Genomic DNA, 20,011 nt, shown 5'->3' on the forward strand with positions numbered 1-20,011 from the left:
AACATCAGCTACACCTGTGAACCGGCAGCAAACACCCAGTCGACCCCTGCTGTAGCCTTGGTGAATATTTTTCACCAGACTGACTCTAAAACTTCCTATAAACAAAACTTTAAATGACACACACCATATTTACAGATAATGATGGAGATCCGGAGCCACTCGACGACCAGCGCAGAATAGTCCAGGCCCCGATACACACAGGAGGATGTAACAGTCATCAAGAAGCTGAGAGATGATGCTGAGCGGAGATAAGACAGAAGAAGAAGGATGTGAGAGAAAATGTATGGAGATCTGGGAGCTGGTGAATGAGTTTGGTTTAATTGTAATTCTGCTCTGTTTGCGTGTGCACACTATCATGAACACTTCATCACCCGCACCAATACCCCCAATATGTGCATGTGTGTGTGTGTGTGTGTGTTCACGCACACACATATGCACACACAGCTACACAATCCTTACTGAAGACAAACATTCACATGCACGTGCAGTACAGCAACACACAATTATACAGTCCTCACAAACTACACACAACACATACACACACACAGTCCCAATAAAGGACACACACACTCTTCCACAACACACACACACAGACACACACCACATTCATTTCCCTTTCATTCAGCACAGGCACATATTGTGCTGCTGTAACACACACACATACACACACACAGTCACACACACACACACCATTTGCAGAGCTTGCTCCTAGCTCTCCCCGCACACACACCCCTCCCCCTCTATCTCTGTCAGACACACACACAGTCACACAAACACACACAAGTACACGCACATTCCCTCCTACGCAGGCACACACACAGCCGCACACACACATTCCCTCTTTCCTCTCACACACTCACACACATGCACACATCTCATACACCCCATCCCCCACTCTCTCTCTCTCTCTCTCACTCACACACACACACACACACACACACACAGTACATGTCCTCTCTCTCTCTCTTCCTTGCTCACTCATTCACTCTCTCACTCTAACACACACAGACACGCACACACACACATATGCACACATTAATACACACACATTCCCTCTCTTGCTTTGCTTCTCTCACTCACTCATATACACACACACACACACACACACACGCCTGCACAAACATTCACATTTACACACACACAAACACATTCTGTCTCCTGCTTGCTCTCTCTCCCCTCCCTCCCTCTCTCTGTCTCTCTCTCTCTGTCTGTCTCTCTCAAACACACACACAGACAGACACACACTCTCTCTCTCTTTCCTGCCCTCTCTCCCCTTCTCTTTTTTCATCTCTCTGTCTCTCTCAGACACACATACACCCACAAGCACACCAATGCGCAAGCACACACGCGGACACATGCGCACAAGCATACACAGAGACACACAAACACACAGACACACACACACACACACACACACCCATTTTCTCTCGCAGTCTTTCTCTATCCCTGTAACACACACACGCATATTTTCTCTCTCACTCGCTGCACACTCTCTCTCTCTCTCACACACACACACACACATACAGTACACACACACACACACACACACACACACACACACACACACCTCCCCCCCTCTTCCACAGGCATCCTGGCTGCCACTCCTTCCCTAACAACCACACACACAAATGAAAGGATGCACACACACACACGCACATATACATAAACACTTATAAACAAACACATGCATACACGCACGTACACACACACACCCTTTTAAACACACACCCCGCCCCTTTCGTTCAAACACACATCCTGCCTTTTCTTACAGTTGCACATAAACACACACACACACAATCTCACTGCTAATATACAAACTCAAAATGTGAAATAACACACATTTTTTCCTCACATACATTTTTGCACACACACACACACACACACACACACACACACACACACACACACTGGGCATCACCAACATTTGTGCGCCAATCTGTTTTTAAGTCACACAGATACATGAGGCGATTCAAAGTATAGCCAAGATCAATTTATTTCAACCCACTCATACACCCTCAGGAATCCAATCAATAATAAATAAGTTTTTATACCATACCAAAGTTCCAGAAAAACATAAAAGACTGTACATTACTTTGATTTAATATTTACAATGCACCAACCAACGCTCTCTCTGTGATTTAAACCACACTTAACATGTTTTAACGTAATCACTTTGACCTTAAATGAAAAAATAAAACAGCAGGTCCTTGTTGACGTATTAGTCGTGCATCATATTCAATAAGCTAGTCAATGCTGTCAATGCAAGTTGTTTTTCCCCTTTTAAGACATAAAATAATGTGTAATGTGTAAATGCTCTGCCAATTTTTACACATTGACGTTATGTCTAAAGACGGTCCAAATGGTTTACTCAGCATTTTAACTCAACGTCTCTGTAACATTTTCTTCTCCGTGGCTCAAGCTGGAATCAAACATTGCCAGTAAAAGCCAAACTCAAGATTACAGTGTTCTTACATATGACAATTTTGCGTTTTAAGTGTGCAGCCATTCATGAGTGAGAGAGTAAGGAACAAAGCTCAGAGCGCTGCACTTAGATCACAGAGAATATTTTGAAGCAGCAGGTTTTTGACTCAGTAGAAAGACATCTACAAGCTACACAAGATACTTTTGTATTTCTAAAAAAATGACTGGACTTAGAGAACACAACAGGTTAGCAGCATGTTGAAGTAAACTTGCAATAAACTGAAATGCAGTAAACGAACTGATAATGTTTATGATCAACTGCTTGCTTCTCAATTATGACAATAGGCTGTATTTTGTCGTTAACAAGAATAAACTGAATATTTTTTGCAATTTTAACCATTTGTTGAACAAAACAAGCACCTGAAATATGTCAACTTGGGCTGTGGGAAGGGTAATAAATGATAATAATTCAACCATACAACACTGCCCTGTCTTGTATCCCAGATATCAAGTGAGCACTGCTGTCCATGTCTCAAACTATAAAAGCTTGAAAGACTTATTTTGAGACGCTGCAGGACTCTGTGATAAAAGGAAATACAAAACAAATTTTTCAGCCCACAGATTAAATCTAGCTTCAGTGTCTTGGTCTCTCTTGTGTGAACATTTTACCAAGGGGCCAAAAGTGTATCAGTCATCACGCAGATAACGCCACATTTGCAGGACAGGGATTATCGCCGCTTGACCACAAACTCCTAAGATAAAACGGCAAAATGACACTGAAACAATTCATAAGTAAATCAATACATTCACTCGACCATCAGGCATAAAGAGGGTTAATCATACATTCTCTCGGATGGGTCTGGCTGTTTCCTACTGTATGATCGCTGCTTATAGACAGATGTGACGGCAACCTAATCCTCTCTTTGTGCTGTGAGCCATTTGTCTATAGCTAGCTCTCCCTCTCTCTCTCTACACCAGAGGTCAAAAGAGAGGGCACTTTGTGGTGTAACAAACTACATTTGTAAAGACGCACAAGTTTAAAAAAAGAGGGAAACAATCAATCAATAGCATGCTTAAAAAAACAAGCATTTTGTTTGCCAGGAATGTAAAAACAGTTCTGCTTTTCACAATCTGCAGGAAAACAGAAGAACAGAGAGCTATAATCTGAATCAGTTGGAACCAGTAACTACCCAGTTGTCCCATAAAGCTAATGTTCAGGCTCCAGACCAACAATAGCGCTGCATCAACGGCACACAGTCTCACTCATTTCAATGAGACCGATGCATGACAGAAAAAAATTGCCACCATTATAACTCTCCACAGTAAAATGCTGCTACATCCTATTCCTACGCATTATTATAAACAGTTGTTTTTGTCTTTGATAAGCCTTTGAACTAATTTCAAACTGGACTTCCTCTTCTCCTGGAGCACCTGTAGCAACATATGCATACTTTTTTTTTCCAACCCAGTGTTATTTTTGGTCAAATTTGGCCCCTGTCTTTGACTGTTCTTGATCTGGGGCCAACCAGGCCAGCAAATCAACCAACTCATAACAGAGAACAGAGCCGGAAAATCCTTTTGGAAACAAAGAAAAAAAAGAAGGTTTATGTGCTGTGTAGTCCAGCAGATAGTCATCATCAGAGTAGATGAAAAAGAACATAATACATCCCCCAATCCATACACAGAACAGCAAATGCAACACATGTAATATTGCATTTATAGTATATCACATTAAAAAGTACTGCACTCCAACACATCGTTATATATTTTGATGTATTTTCATTCTTCATTTGTGCATTCATAACAGATGGAGTGGATGACTTTTGCACATGTACAGTAGCTCTTATTTTCTGAAATTTAATCTGGAAATTAATGATGGTGATTCAGATCAAACTACTGAATACATTTTATGTTTCTTTCCAGCAACAACATCCAGTTTTCAGAAGCCTGAAAACAGTTTAAACACTGGTTTATTTATTCTCCCAGTGCACCTACCATCAGTTTATCAACCTACAACATGTAACAAGATGTAACAAAATCTGTGGTCCCCTTGTCTCTTCCATCAACACCTTTGTCTGCTCTGTGCCCATCATCGAGCTTACTGACTGTCTACAGAGGAATCAGTCCCATTCACAGTATCTTCTCTTTTTCTTGCCCTGACGCTTCATGCATCATTAAAGACAATCTGAGTCTATGGCTGACGCCAATTTAATTAGAACCGCAGCCCGAGTCAGACTGACAGAGTGGCATGTGATGGTCACTTTTGGTTCATTTACGTGATCAAAATTTAAACAAATCTACTACAGGTTAACTTATCAGCTGCAGTAAATGTTGATTGTTGCAGTGAAAGCTACAATTGCCCAGTGGCTGGATCACATAACAGACACAAATCCTGACTTCTCGTCTGACTGTATCGCAAAGTCTTTTCATTATAATTTTCACTTGAGTTTGCAGACTTTTACTATTTACATTCCCTGTTTACGTGCTCATGCATTTGCCCACGAGTTTGGACTATTGATGCACCGCACTTGCTGCTCCTTAAACCCAGTTTTTACTTAGTTTCATTGCTAATAAAGTGCCCTAAAGGAAAAACACAACAAAAACACAGTATAAGTAGCGTTACTGGGGAAAATCAAGAAAGAAAAGAAGAATTAATCTACGCAATAGCAACATGTAAACACTAGAGGGTGCCGTTACATTTTCTTTCCTTCATACACTGAACATCCCCAGCTGATAATCTATATGGAATGATTTGAAGCACAGTATTCAAAACTACACACATCACATGGTGATGGTCTGAATTCAAATGTTCTCATTTTCATCAAAATGTGCCCCTCGTTGACAGCTTCCTCTTCCTGGCAGTGCATCTTAAATAATAACCTTAGCTGAATCAAAAGGAGTTAATGCATGCACCAGGAAACCCATAAACGTGAGTTAGGTTGTTGGAATTAATGTTAATTGTGTTTTGATTCCGACACCAAAATAAGAAAGAAAGAAAGAAAGAAACTCTGTATCTTCTTACAATGCAAACAATAAATATATAGATGTATTAGACTCTGTCACGCATGAAATAAACTTGCTCCAACAGTTGTTGTTGTGATAAACATGGTTAGTGTATCTGTTTGAGAACTCTGTTTGTGTATAGGGGGTTTCATGCCCTAAAAATAACCCAACCCACTCATCTCCCTGTGTCAGTGGGGATCTGGGTCTCTCTGAAGTCTTTGCTCCACTCTTATCTTCTTTTACACCCCCCCCTTTCACCCTCTTACCTCTCCCTCCATTTCTAACCTTATGTTTCCTCTCTCGCCCACACACACTCCACACACTCTCCCTCTCATCTCCGGGTGCTTCTCGTGCTCCTGGCTCGCCGCGTGGTCACCGCCCGCTCCTTGGCTATCACCATGGGCAGACTTTGCAAGGTGGTGATGGCTGTCTTGGTCCAGTAGTCCACCTCTTTGAAGATGCGGTAAACCCAAAGCTTCAGCTCGAACAGAATGGTCGGACCGTCTAACTGCCAGTAAAAAAAAGGGGGGGGAGGGGCCTTAATTAGCATCCAAAACTTTTCACCATTACAGCAACACCTCAGATGACGTGCACCTTACCTCCAGTCCCTCCAAATCGGGCGTCAGGACCGCCGTGCCATCCACAGCTTTGAGGAGTTCTCCTGTGTTGATTAAGAGGAGCGAGAGCCTCTCCTTCACCATCCTCCTCTGAGTCTCGTAGTCGCCCTTCATCCCGCCCCCGAGCTCCTCTTCCTCCTTGGCAATGGCCCTCTCCAGCAAGCTGCGGCACTGTAGCAGAGCCGAGTGGAGGCGCCAGAGCTTGTCCCTGGTGTCCAGCTGGGAGGAAGGAGGAGGGACGGACACCAGACGACCGTCAGCCACCGTAACTTCTGCAGTGAAACTCTCCTTCGTTCTCTTGAACAGGACAGAGGGAAAACAAAGAGGGTGGAAATTGAGAACAGAAGTCAGATTTGGGAAAGAATTTGTGTTGAAAAGGAAGAGGAGGAGTTGGAAAGTGAAGTGCATGGGGGGGGTGAAGAATGCTTTCTGTTAAGCACTAACCACACTGACGTCACCTTTGACAGCAATTTGGCACAATATTGAAGATCATTGTCTATGGAGCAAAAGGGATTTTCTCCTAATGTGATAGGAATTTGTTCAGGCTCATTCACAGTCACACTGTAGGAATAAAATAAAGGCTACCCATCAGAATAAAAGGTTTTCTTTTGAGGAGGAATTTGTGCTCAGCCTGATTCCATTAAGGTTTTTATAAAGTCAACAAGTTAAAGGTTAAAATTAGCTCCTTAAAATAACTGAAGCAAGGGGGGAAAGGAGGAGCAACACATGCAATACCATGCAACACTGGAAGAAAAAATGTGGTATGTCTTATGGTGTGTGATGTGCAGAGAGAAGACCAACACAGCACACCACACACTAACAGATTCACCACTAACAACCAGAGTCTGGACTCTCAGAACTCCAAATCTCACACGTTCAAATGCTCTTGTTTATTGTGCTTCCATCTTCAGTCAGCTTGCTTCCTGATTGGCTATCGTTCCATATCACATGACAATTCATAGTGCATGCTTGACTTGCCTCTGTGTATCAATTTTGTCATCTAACTTTACAAAGCATGAACGTGAATAGTCCTGTTTCCCAAAATGTCGGACTACTCCTTCCACAAATCCAAATCCACACTGTATATATCTACATTTGTTAAACAGCATATGCTTTCAGAACTACATTCAGACAAATGCGACATTATGATCTGGCTGAGGATGTTGTCGGGCCACTTCACAGGCATAACTGTAGCTGGCATCAGCTTTAGTACCTGAGTGAGTTGTGAATCTCAGAGGCCTCCTTGTGACATTATACCGAGGCGTTAATGTTGCACCCTGCGTGCAAGCTAGTACCAGTGTGACAGAGTGGCCTAATGTGACCTGTATGGGGAGGGTGGCTGGGGTGGGGGTGCTTGGTGGGGTGGGGGGGGGTGTTTAACATTTACTGCTCAGTCTGCAGAGGAAATGTAATTCAGGCAGTTATGGATACCCTGGGAAGCAATAGTGTAGCCAGTAACAACATTCTCATGGATCACTGTGAATTGTGATAACATGGTGAGCCCTGAAAATGATTTAAGAGCTATCAGAACGGATGCTGTAAATAAGTGTTTTCCCACCCAAAGAATAGGCAAGGGACGGCCCGCCTGGAAAAAATAATACTCGGCCTGAAAAAAATTAAATCGGCATTTGATTCATTTGAGACTTGTGTGCCAGAGACTCAACTAAATCCTGTTAGAGAGACAGTTCCTTGCAGCCAAGAAGAGAAAACACATGAACATACATAAATTTCTGCAAGACAGGTGAAGACATATTTAATCACTTCATGTTGTGTTCACTGGAATGCATCTTGTGCTGTAACTCAAGAGTTACTGGAGCAACATTTCCAGGAAACTATTCCCACAAAGTCAGTGATAAGCATGCACTGAAAACGTGACATGGAGGGTAGAGGAAGGAAGGGTCAAAATCCTGGAGAGTTAAGTGGATGAAGTTATACTCCAGGCCGCTCCCTCGCTCCTAGCGAGACACATGAAAGGAATGATGAGGCGATGAACTGGCAGGAAATCAAGAAGTTTTAATAACCCGTAGCGCTCACACCTATAGGCAAAGACACGCAGGCTCGTGGAAGGAGAAAAAAAAATAGATGAAGGCTTCATGCCCAGGCATTGATGAGCCGGTGCCAGAAAAACGCCCACCTCTGTCATTCCAACTGAGCCCCCCCCCCCAACCACCACCACTCAGCATTCCTACCCCTACTGTCCTAGACATCATTTCCACACTCTCCCTCCCTCTTATCTGGCTTTTGCACGCATCCCTTTATTCTTTCTTGCTCTCTCTCTTTCAAATTTTTGTCCATGTACTTCTTTCGAACACACACAGTCACATGCACATGCATGCACATGCACACACACACACACACACACACACACAAAGTTACAGGCAAGCATGCACAGGGGACACTCACAACACACACACACTCACATTCATACAGAAAATCTATTAATTTTCCATTTAACCTTGGCCTATTTCTGTCTCCCTCACTCACTCACTCTCTCTCTTTCTCTCTCTCTCTCTCTCTCTCACACACACACACACACATATATATATATACACACACACACACACACACATATACACATATATATATATACACGGGCTACATCTCTCTCTGTCTTCAGTTTTGAAATCATACTGTGATCTGCTGGCAGGTTGCAGCCAGTGGAGGAAAGACAAATAAACTCCTCTACTCACATAAAGTTCCAGTAAGATGGAGCACTCGTAGTGCAGCTGCTCTGCTATGGCTGTAGCCCGGGCCGCCGTGGTCCTGCTCAGATCCGAGCCGGTCATGCCTCTAGTCCGCCTGTCTGCCATTGGACCTTCGGCTGCTGCTATTTCTCCCGGTGAAGACACAATAGACGCGCACTAGGAGCTGCAAAGCAACAGGCCGGTCCCCCCCTTTTCACTCCTCCTCCTGCCTCCTCCTCCTCCTGACTCTAATATACCCTCGTGTACGCGTGCTTCATCCCGACAACACCGGATTCCCGGTCATGGTTCACTTCAGCCTGCCCTTCCGTTCCCCCCTTTGCTGAGTTAATTGCAGCCAGAGTGCCTGCTCTTCTCTAAGGTTTCGGTAAAACGAGTTTCCCAGTTTGTCTCGACCTTGTCTGCTTACTGTTAGTTACTTATGTTACACACTTGGTGGCCAACTCTCCGCCCTTTCCCCGGGGAACCTGATGCCAGGCAGGAGGAATTTAACGGGACAAGCGGGGGCGGGGAGCCACGGGGGAGGGGGGTGGGGTGGGGGGAGGAGGAGCTCATCAACTTATTCTGGAGGAGCTTATCTGATTTACTGGATGTGACAAAAGTATCCAATAGATAGTCTAAATATAAGTAAGATGTCGCCGGGAGAGTTTCAAACTGCTTCCGGATGTGCATGTGTCCCCTTTATGATAAAAAGAGGCACAAGAATGAACTGTAGGCTGGTGAAAAGTAACAAAGTACATTTACTCAAGTACAATTTGAAGTACTTCTGCTTTACTTGAGTTCAACTATTTCTATTTGATGTAACTTTTTATGAATATATATAATATATATATAATAATATATAATATCTTTTAGTGTGATGTGGCTACACTATAAAACCTGCACCATACCATGTTGTAAATAAACTGGAAGATCCAAGAAAGGAATATTATGGTAATTTGACCAAACATACTCAGTTCATTAAAACAACTATCTGTGTAATTTAGGTGTGTAATTCAGGGTAAATGTATAAATAACTGCATAGTAAAGACCTTTATCCACGGCAGACGTTTTTACTTGAAGTAGCAGAAAAACCACAGGTGTAACTAAAGGCATTAATGATGACTTTGCTCTGTCTAGACTGCCAGGAAGTGACACAGACTCACATAAATCAAGTGCAGCTGCTATAAATGTTGGGACATTCGTTATATCTGTGTTTGACACGTCTGCATACCTCTCTGGACACATTTAGGTTTGTTATGAAACTTTTCCTTAACAAATTATAATAATTTTAATTGTAATGTAAAAATGGTAAGGCGTTAGTTGGCTTACAGATATACAAGATACAAATAGTATAGTACAACACTGCTGCAGTAATAGTCACAACATTGGCAGGAATTAGGCAACAAATCTCTAGTATATAACTGTCTAGTATATAACTGTTCATTATAACGGTTCATTATATTTACTTGGATGCTTTAATAGTAACTTCACTGGATACTCCATGTAACACCTATGTCTGGACTTTCAAAATATTTGTTATTAAAAGCATATTGAAATCAGGAGTCTGAGAATAGATTGTATGATATGATGTGGAGATTTTAAGGCTGTTTGAGGCAAATTTGTGATGTATAATTTGGTGTTGTATATCTTAAACTTCTTGATGTTCTATCACGAACCTCTGAATGGATTGTTTACCAGCTATTTTTCTAATAAGAAAAGAAGAAAGAAAAGAAGCAAGAAACTATACATATAGAAACACATTAAAAACATATTCCACAATGAAAACTATAACATTTTTGAAGTAAAAAGTAAATAGGCTACCACTCCTGCAGCAAACAGACATAGAAAAATCTACCTTTGTTCAAATATGTTCTGTTTATCTCTTGAACTTGTAAAAATAGGGGAAAAAACAACAACAAAGAGTTTGTGAAATACATAATAGCACTTTAACATTTAAGAAAAGTCGCTTGTTTTTAATGTCCGTTTGCTACAGGGGTTGAATGTACTGTACCCTATGTGTGCATAAACAAATGCTGAAAATAATGTGTAAATATCTGATGCTTTAACTTGCTCTCTGGTAACCAAAAACCTCTGGTGATGATGTTAAATATACATGTAAAATATAATGAATTTTCATTACATATGGGCTATGGGTTCATGGATTAGTGTTATTAATAATTAAACTGGTCATTTGACCATTTAAGCATTTTTATTTTATTTTGGCTTAGTTATTAATCAAATAATCTCAGAACCAGTGTCAAGCAAACTACTTGAAAGCATACCTTACAAATTATTTCACACTGGAACAAATGTGGTCTAAAGCTCCTTAGAGAAAATTGTTCAAATTACTTTGTAAAAGAATAATAAAATCAAAAATTTGTTGTATGAAATTTTAACAAAATATGATACAAAAATACTGCCCTGTTGCACATAAACCACATAAAGGTCAAATGTGTGGTGGTGGCTGCCAGAGTGAATACATTGCCTGGGCATGTCTTCACAGAGGCCAGGATGAGAGAAAAAAAGGGGGGGCGGGTCTGGTCAAAGAGGGTTCAAATACAGTAGAGAAGCAATGGAATAGTAATGAAGCGATGGTAAAATAAAAATAAGAATCATTCATCTCTTTTTTGGGTTGAAAACTGTAGTTTAAGAAGTTAACTATACAAAAAATGGCAAATACGCTCTGTAATAAACTGACCTGGGTGTAGTACCGCGCCTGTGCTGCAGGTGGCGGTGCAGGCAGCCAGAATGTAAATACTGAGCCGCGGCTACAGAACGGCGGCTAACGTTAAGATACGTTTGAGAAGAGATGGGGCCTATTAAATATTTTACGCTGTATCGTTTAATTAAATTAACCTGTCTACTATAAGATTCTAGACGCACAGGAGCAGTATTAGCTCACTTTCGTTTGAAGACCAAGCTAACAAGCTAACTAGCTTAGCTTCCGTTCACTGTACAGGTATGAACTCTCTGGTTGGTTACGGAGTGTCCTCCGAATCTGACAGCGATGGAGATGTAAACACCGGTGGAGCTGGGTAATTATTAACTTTAAAAACATTTTTTACTAAACACAGATTGACAGGTAATGTAGCATAGGCTGTTAACTTATCTTTTTTCTGTCTTCAAGTTCTGTTGAGGAGGTGTGTGATGAGGCGACAGCTGTTAGAAAGACCCGCAACTTCCTGCTGGAGTCTGGTTCAGCTTCCAGTGATTCAGAACCAGAGGAAGAAGACCCAGAGGCTTCTCCACCATCACCACCACACCCCCTCACATCTGCAGCCTGCCAGCCCACCTTGCCTGCTCCCTCCCTGGGTTCACTCACCCATAATAAACTACCTCCTCCTCCTCTAGACGCCAGCTCTGACAGCAGCGTGTTTGCCAACCCTTTCAAAGCTCAGGCGGACCAGAAGCTCAGCGCTTTGCAGAAACACGTCCCTCTAACAATGCAGGCCAAACCCTCCCAGATAGGAGGTAAAAGGATGTGCGTGTCATACAGGAAAGACGGAAGGTGCAGGTTTGGGATCAAGTGCAAGTTCGCTCATGACAGTGACCTCCAGACCCCGGTCACTCCCACTGACTGTCATCCGACTGTGAGCGATGAAGCACCGGTGTCAGAACATGTTGAGCCTCAGGCAGGCAGCGGCTCCTGTGGTGGTGCAGGATCTCAGAGCCTCACGGAGGAGGAGGAGTCGGCAGGGCAGCAGGTGAAGAAGAGGAGGGTTGGACTGAGTAACACCTTGATTCCTCCTAAACGTGCTATGAAGCAGTATGCCATGCACAGAGACAAAGAGCGGCTCAACATGTCCTGATGGAGGGTTTCTGAGCTGTAACTACGCTCTCTTAAAGCAATAGTATGTAGTGTGGAGTCTGTAGCACTGTCCGTTGTAGGATCAATTAAATACTCAGGCCTTGCTTTGAGTTTCCCTCATAATTATGCCCTTAAACTGTCAATGAAACACACTGGATAAATGTTAAGATGTTTATTTACATCATATAAATGAACAGCTTGTGTTTTTGCGCTACCACACATCCTATATCGCAGGTCAGAAAGGTGCTGATTTAGTATTGTCATATGTCTCTACAAAGCCTCACTTAGCAAATTACATTACACTTCAAAGGTTACGGACAGATTTTGAGTTAATTTGTCTAATTCAGTGTCTGTGCTTGCTGTTATTTTAGGCTCATGTGGTATTTCAAACGTCCAGGGTCACCTGTTGGCTGCCTTCAACAACCTAAGACTTTAGTGAGGAGTACATATATTGTATGGGTTATTATTCCTTCAGAGTAAACCAACAGCAAGCTGCATAAATATAAGTGAAACAGGATGAATGACACTGCCAGAATCCTTAAAATATGCATATTTTGTGACTTTTTACAGGCCTGTGCAACACCCCTTTTTCTGTCCCTACCTTTCCAAGTTTAATCTTTCTTTGTGAGTTCAGTGTTTCTTCTGTTACATGTTTCTTTTAAACCCTGTCAAGTGAATGTTTTACAGTAGATCTGGACAATAAATGAAAAAATGGCTGCCTACCCCCACACGTACTGAGGATGTTTATAGCTTTCTAGCGTGCGTTTTGACTTTAATTCATTATATAAATTAATCTGATTTATCCCAAACCTGCCACTGTATATTACTAAGAGGTATGCTATATTATTGCATAATAGCAACAGCTCTGCAACATAACCTCAGCATCAATACACACACACACACACACACTCACATAAAAGGCTAGTTAAGTTTACAGGACTGTTATGTACAAAGGCAACGACACATACAGACACATACATATCTTTCCCTGATACAGATATTCTAAAAAACTACCAAACGTGACTATGAGTGAACAGTACATAATATATTGGTGATCCTACATTTATCTCAAACATTGCAATACAGTATACCAGGTCAGTGATGACGTAATCTTCCTTTGTTTTCTTCTTTGTGCGCTCAAACGTTGTGTTACATGAGGGCCTGCTGCACATGTCTCTCAGTGCTGTCAGCCAAAACCTCCCCTTGTCCTGTCTGCTCCCAGACTACGCCGTCCTCCCCCACAGCCTCTGTCTGCTGCAGGGAGTTGGCTGATGGAGAGGAGGACGCGAGCACCGGATTGTCCAGAATAAAGCTGTCCCCGTTGGTGGAGGCTGGATCGTGGGGCTGGGACGGGGACAGGAGAGGGGGGCTCGGGGCGGCTGTCTGCAGGGTCTGAAGTTGATGGGAGGTCGCGAGGATGGGGATCTGCTGAATGTGGGTCTGGGACTGGCTGACAGGCTGGAAGGTCATTTGGAGGATTTGCGTCTGCCCCTGGCTCTGCTGCTGGGAGGAATATGACTGAAGGGGCTGGAGCTGGGGTTGGTGCTGGGTCACCACTGAGCTGGAATGGAGGGTCAGTTGTTGGATTTGGGACTGCTGTGGCTGCTGAGCGGCCTGCACGAACTGGACGGGCATCTGCAGCTGCAGGTGAGTCTGCTGCTGGTTGTCAGCCGGTGAGGGGGGGTCGATAGGGGACAGGGCAATCGTCACTGGCACCTGCATGGTATGGAGGCTCTGGTCTTGTCCCAGTAAAACCACCTGGTGACTCACTTGCTGGGTCACATGACCCATCTGGGACACCTGAGCCACTTGCTGCCCAACTTGCCCTTCCTGGCTCAGCTGGTCCACCTGGCTGTCCTGCCCTACTTGGCTCACGTCCAAACCAATGACCTCTGCTTGCATGGGGTTTCCTGGCAGCTCCAGCAGGGAGGCAGGGGTTGTGATGAGAGCACCGGCGTTGGCTGCCAGCGCTTCAGCGATAAGCACCTCCGGGTGACTCTTGGCCTTATGAGCCACAACACAGTCCTTCTTCTCAAACTTCTTACCGCAAATGGAGCAGGAGAACTGATAGGTGGCGTCAGCATCATGCTTCTTCATGTGCCAGTTGAGAGACGCCTTCTGACGACAGGTGAAGCCACAGATCTCACACCTGTTGGCGAAAGAAACGGAAAATGTCTTTTAGTGTTTGAGAAAAACCACACAGAATGAATAAATGAGTAAACAGGGAAGTACTGACTGTAGGGGCTTCTCTCCTGTGTGGATCATGCGGTGCACAGCCAGGTTATGGGAGCTCTTGAAGGCACGAGCGCAGAACTCACAGATGTAGTCCCTCTGGTCTACAATCACAACAAATAAAGACATGTTTCTCTGTATACTTTCGTTTTTTAACTGCAAGAAATGGTCAGACACAGGTGGATGCGCTCTACCTGTGTGGTGCTTTGCATGACGCAGCAGCTGCTTCTGTAGGCGGAAGAGCCTTCCACAAGACGGGTGAGGACATACGTATTTCTTCTTGAGCAAGTGCTGGTATTTTATATGGTGCTGATGTATAAGACAGAGAAAATGCAGAGCAGTGTGTATCAGCATCAGTTGGATGTAAATGCTCTAATTATAAAAAAAGGGTTCATGTTAAATAAAGGTTTTGTTTTCAGGCTTGATAAAGGCATGTGAGGTCAAACTGTCAATAAAATGAAAACCCGATTATCTCAACATGTTATGTGGAACTTATTATTCAAACACCTTGGATCCAAACATAATTCCCCTATGGATACTGACAGACCCCTTTTATTCCTGAAACAATTAATCATCCCAATCTATCCACAGAAATTTAATCCATCAATTTTAAAACACGATTTTTGACTCTAGGAAAATGTGATGAACATTTGTCACTATACTACAGCTTAGGGATGTAATGGTATCATAAATGTTACAATATTGTGAGAACTAAAGTGTCCTGATACCGTCATGGACCTGGACATTAACAAACAATAGATCTTCCAGGCAAAACTATAGTTTTGTTACAGCCGCAGTGGAGTAGAGCGAAGGGAAATGAGAACTACAGAGACCATCATCCTTTGCGTTCCACACGCTCCCTCTTCAAATCGACAACGAAGCTGGTGTTGAAGGCGAGGGTGAACAGAGCGGATAGAGAGAGAGAGAAACGAAGCCTTTGAAACTGTGGATGCTGCAGCGTCTTTTAGATCTGACGTGTGGAAGCATTTCGGTTTCCCCGTGTCACGAAATGAGAGAGGGGAGAAGGTGACGGATAAAAAAAATATATATATATGTAGACACTGCCAGACTGAGGTTACCGACAAGTCAGGGAATACGACTGTTTTTTGCATTTTAATTATCCAACTGACATTGTATTGCACTGTAAAATTAGAATTAAAAAAATTAGAATAGTCTTCATTTGCCTTTTTTTTAAACAATATCGCAATCATATTATTGACTTATTACCAAGGTATTATCGTATTGTGAGATTTTGATATCATTACATCCTTAATACAGCTGATAAAAAGATTTGAAAACAGTCCTCAGTGGGATCCTGTAGCTCGCTGACACAGACCTGTAGGTAGCGAGGATGAGCAAGGACTGTCCCGCATCCCTCCATTTCACAGCGCACATATTGCACCGGGGGCTTCTTTCTGTGAGCACAATACCAAATATTAAAATGGATCTTCCACACCTTCATATATCCACAGACTTACAAATCCATGGCCCACCATGTCAGGCATCAATCACTTAAACTTCCAATAGTGACATGAGATTATATTATTGACTACAGATTACAACATCAACTTTACCTTCTCTTTGGCAGCCGTGGTGTTTTGTCGTCTTTTTTCCGCCGGCCTCTCCTGACACACAAAGGACAGAGAAAATTATGTAGCTGAGTTTCAATGGGAAAAAGCCATGTTCTATTATCCACTATGAAAATTAGTTGTTTGCTTTGTACCCACACAAATAACCACACACTTAACATTCAGACTGAACCAGTAACAATACAGTCACAGACACGCGAGCAATGTAAATCTGTCCTACTAATATCTGTGCTTACTTCCTGGGTCCGTCTGGGTCCTCCACAATTTCTTCTTCTAGCTTTACTTCCTCTTCCACGCTCTCCACGTTGTCCGAACCTTCTATCTTTATCTCCGCGACTTCTTTCTCTTTTTTAGGCGCCTTCTCTTTTTCTTTCTTCTCCTTCTGTCTGGGAGGAGCTCTGCGCTTTGGTTTGGGGGCATCCCTAAGAAGAAAAACAAAAGCATCCACTTACTAAACAAAAAAAATATGGCGCCTAAACGCAGCTGACAAACACAGGTGCAATCCCAACCCCTCCCACACACAAACACACACACCTTTCACCCTTCGGGTCGTAGCTCTGATCATTTAAGTCGTCTCTAAAAGGAACATCTTCGTCAGTGCTGAGGCCCTCTTCCTCCTCTGCACCACTGAAAACAAAACAACAAAGAAACTGGCTTTTACTCTTTCTGCACGGGGGAGGTCAAGTGATGCACTTGGTGATGAGCGTACCTCTGACTCTGTGGCTGGTAGTTGAGGTCGTTAGGGTCGTCCTGAAACAGAGATTCTTCATCATCCAAGACCGGTTGAGCAACATCCATGCTTTCCTCCTCTTTCTTTTTACTGAGACAGTAGAAGTGTGAGACACAGTTTGTGATCAAGGCTTGAAAAAGATTATAAGATATCAGGGAGTTAATTATATTTATGGTGTGTTAAAGATGGAGCATTAAAGCAAAATTACATTATCTGTATAGCTAGGTTTTTCTTTAACCACATATTACGCCATTTTGCAAATAAATACATCTTCAGCACTGAGTAAAACATTTAACTCATGCTTAATATACTTACATTTCATACTTCTCTTTATTGTTCACCTCTCCTTCCATTGCTGCAGGACAAACAAGCAAATTTGTATAAATGATGCACACTTGGAAAAAGAATAAATACATAAACCAAACATTTATTTATTTGACGTAATACAAGGAAACAAGAGGAGGTTTGCAACCAGATATTTAACCCAAAAAGTCAGCACTGATCCCATTAGTTAGACTGAAAATCCATGATCATGACCAATCCATAATTACAGATACAGATGTCGCTGATGTTTTTGTTTGTTTTTTTTTTACAAAATAAAGCAAACTAGAGTATTCAATTTGTTTTGTGAATTACAGGCTGAACCACAGCAGCTCACTGTCAACAGGTTGCTCACCGGCTGGATTCTCCATCCCAGGTTCAGTCTTACACACGGGCTTGGCAGAGCCGCGGCTGGCCCTGCCAGACGGGGGCTTGGCACGGGTCTGAGCTGGGGGGCGTCTGGAGGGAAGAGCTGGAGTGAGGTAGCAGAAGCATGCCATCAAACGCACTGTTTGCCATCAAGTGTGGTACAAGATCACACACCACCTTTGTTTATAACACGTGTAACACATAAACAGACTGAGATTTAAGTTAAATTTAGTTAAGGACTCATTTTTCTGATTACCTTGAGCATCTGTGGCAGGTTTCTTTGGGTCCTCCGAGCTGCTGCACAAAGAAGGATAAAAAACACTGAGATCTGACATTTTCTCTACCTGCATCACATTCAACTCATCTCTGACGAGGCAACTCATTCAGAAGTTGTGGCACTAAATAAAATATGACAAGTTTTTGAAGCCAGGTAAATTTCACTCCACCCTCCCCATGCAGAGCTGCAGAAAGGGGGACGAGCTTTCCTGAAGGCGTGCTTTTGACAGGAACTGACCCCACCGACATAAACACACACGTTACAGGCACATCATAAACAAATGTGGTGATCTATTAAGCCAGAAATTAAAAACCTACTCTGTGCCTTGAAGGCTGTCACCTGCGACCCCCCCTCCAGCCTCTACCGAACCCGCAGATTCAGAATTTTTCTTCCGCCTGGAGTTGGAAACTTTCCTCCGCTTGGTCGCACCGGTGTCCGGGCTCGGTTCGTCCTCGTCGTCGTCGCTCTTGGTGTCCTTCAGCCAGGCCGGTACTGCCCTCGTTGACCTGTCCCTCAAAACCCGTCCCGAGCTCTGCGGGCTCAGACGCAGCTCCGTTAACGTCCGTCAACGAAGCGGAGACGCCGGACCTCGGGCGGCCTGCTCCGCGCTCCCTGAGCCCCCTCCGCGGCGGAACGGTTGTACTGGGGGCCGGGGTCTGATCTGCGGCCTTGTCCTCCGCCGGTTCTTCGCCTTTATTTACATCCCCGGTTCGGTCGCCGACCGGTTCCATCACCGTGAAGACACTTCAGCCTACCTCAAATTCCGCTTTAAGTCAAGCAGGTTTACTTGCAATTAGAGGAAAAACGGACCACATCTGGTTTAAAGACGTTTTGATTGCAGGCGGCCTTTATCCAACAGTGGGACATTTTCTGTGAGTGCGCAGAGTTCGTCGCAAATTAAATGCATATATTTATTGATTAGAAATTGAAAACTTTTCTTAATTATCTATTCATTAATAAACCGATATAATTTTAAAGAAGCAGACACTATTTTCGCGTTCTTAAAGCTATAGTAAACCTACTTATTCGCCCTGGGCCTGGAGCGCAACCATTTTGTGCGCTTTGTTGCGTCTCCTTTAAGCCAAATATAAACTGAGGTTACATTCACGAGCGGCGACGCATTTCAGCAGCTGAGACAATCATCTGGATTTCCCTCCGTTTCCTTTTTGCAGATCGAGTGGGACCCTAGCTGCATTGTTTATAAATCTGCAAAGACAGCAGCGGCCGTGCAAAAGCAGCGCGTATACGGGTGGAAGCCGGAGCATCCTGGGAAATGTAGTGAAAGTCAGAGCTACAGAGCTTTTTGAGGATTTTGTTTTGGGGATGTTTTCCCCCTCTTTTTTGTCGTGCTTTAACCACTTTATGATACAAAAGAGAAATAAAGCAGTCATTTTAGGCAGAATAAATGACATTAAATAATAATAATATTTAAAATATGGTAAAATGTTGCATACATTTGGAATAATTGTCCTGCCACACATAATAAATATGCAATTAATAAATGATATTTTACTCAACATGCAGACTGTGTGGTAAATGTCTTCTTCTTGCACGTGTTGCATTTACATTTTAACCTCAATATAAATATTACATGTGGCTGATATTTCCTGCCATACTCTGCACTGATGGCTGTGGAGCTAACATGGCTGCCGCTGAAAACCTGCTCTGTCTGGCCTGAACAGTAACTCTGCTGCAGGCTGCTCTGATGAAGGGCGTCAGCCACCAGATGGCAACATTATCCTGAATTACACACTCTAACAGCAGGTTTTCAACCAGGTTTTCTCCTGACATTATTCAGAATGATAAAGTAGGTGAGGTGCGGTGATGTTTTCATTACGGCAGTGTGTTGGAGATAGTATTCCTGCGAAATAAACTCACTCTCTCCTGTTGCCTGGCAGATTCTGTGAAGCTTTTACTAATCACACACTTATCATGAACACACAGCTCTCTGGTAACCACC

At 43.1% G+C, this 20,011-nt stretch overlaps 4 protein-coding genes across 6 annotated transcripts in view; 1 reads left to right on the forward strand and 3 right to left on the reverse strand.

The window, feature by feature from the left end:
* The window catches only part of LOC127138945 (uncharacterized), a 26,090-nt gene extending 20,363 nt beyond the window's left edge, over positions 1–5,727 (reverse strand). For 2 of the 3 annotated variants that reach the window (XM_051070628.1, XM_051070629.1), the window contains exons 1-2: positions 5,710–5,727; positions 125–238 (exon numbers count right to left, since the gene is read on the reverse strand). The gene's annotated coding sequence lies outside the window, so the exon portion shown is untranslated. Of the gene's footprint in view, positions 1–124; positions 239–5,709 lie in introns of those variants that run through there. The other variant, XM_051070627.1, reaches the window with a different exon arrangement.
* Positions 1,969–9,155, reverse strand: cntf (ciliary neurotrophic factor). The gene is made up of 3 exons (XM_018695718.2): positions 8,732–9,155; positions 6,024–6,338; positions 1,969–5,932 (listed from the first exon to the last, which is right to left on the reverse strand). The coding sequence occupies exons 1-3, from the start codon at positions 8,849–8,851 to the stop codon at positions 5,756–5,758; spliced, it is 612 nt and encodes a 203-aa protein (XP_018551234.1). The 5' UTR covers positions 8,852–9,155; the 3' UTR covers positions 1,969–5,755.
* A 2,306-nt stretch (positions 9,156–11,461) lies between these two features.
* Positions 11,462–13,255, forward strand: si:ch211-113e8.11 (uncharacterized). The gene is made up of 2 exons (XM_018695717.2): positions 11,462–11,760; positions 11,853–13,255. The coding sequence occupies exons 1-2, from the start codon at positions 11,687–11,689 to the stop codon at positions 12,532–12,534; spliced, it is 756 nt and encodes a 251-aa protein (XP_018551233.1). The 5' UTR covers positions 11,462–11,686; the 3' UTR covers positions 12,535–13,255.
* On the reverse strand, positions 12,691–19,590 carry zfp91 (ZFP91 zinc finger protein, atypical E3 ubiquitin ligase). Its single transcript, XM_018695715.1, is given in 13 exon segments — positions 12,691–14,682; positions 14,770–14,869; positions 14,960–15,074; positions 16,102–16,180; positions 16,340–16,390; positions 16,591–16,776; positions 16,889–16,981; positions 17,064–17,174; positions 17,400–17,439; positions 17,761–17,877; positions 18,031–18,068; positions 18,369–18,592; positions 18,594–19,590. Coding segments are annotated over 13 exon segments (2,343 nt in total). The 5' UTR covers positions 18,783–19,590; the 3' UTR covers positions 12,691–13,682.
* Positions 19,591–20,011: the final 421 nt, after the last annotated feature.

The sequence above is a fragment of the Lates calcarifer genome, linkage group LG5, assembly GCF_001640805.2.
Source record: "Lates calcarifer isolate ASB-BC8 linkage group LG5, TLL_Latcal_v3, whole genome shotgun sequence".
In the NCBI taxonomy this organism is placed as follows: domain Eukaryota; kingdom Metazoa; phylum Chordata; class Actinopteri; family Centropomidae; genus Lates; species Lates calcarifer.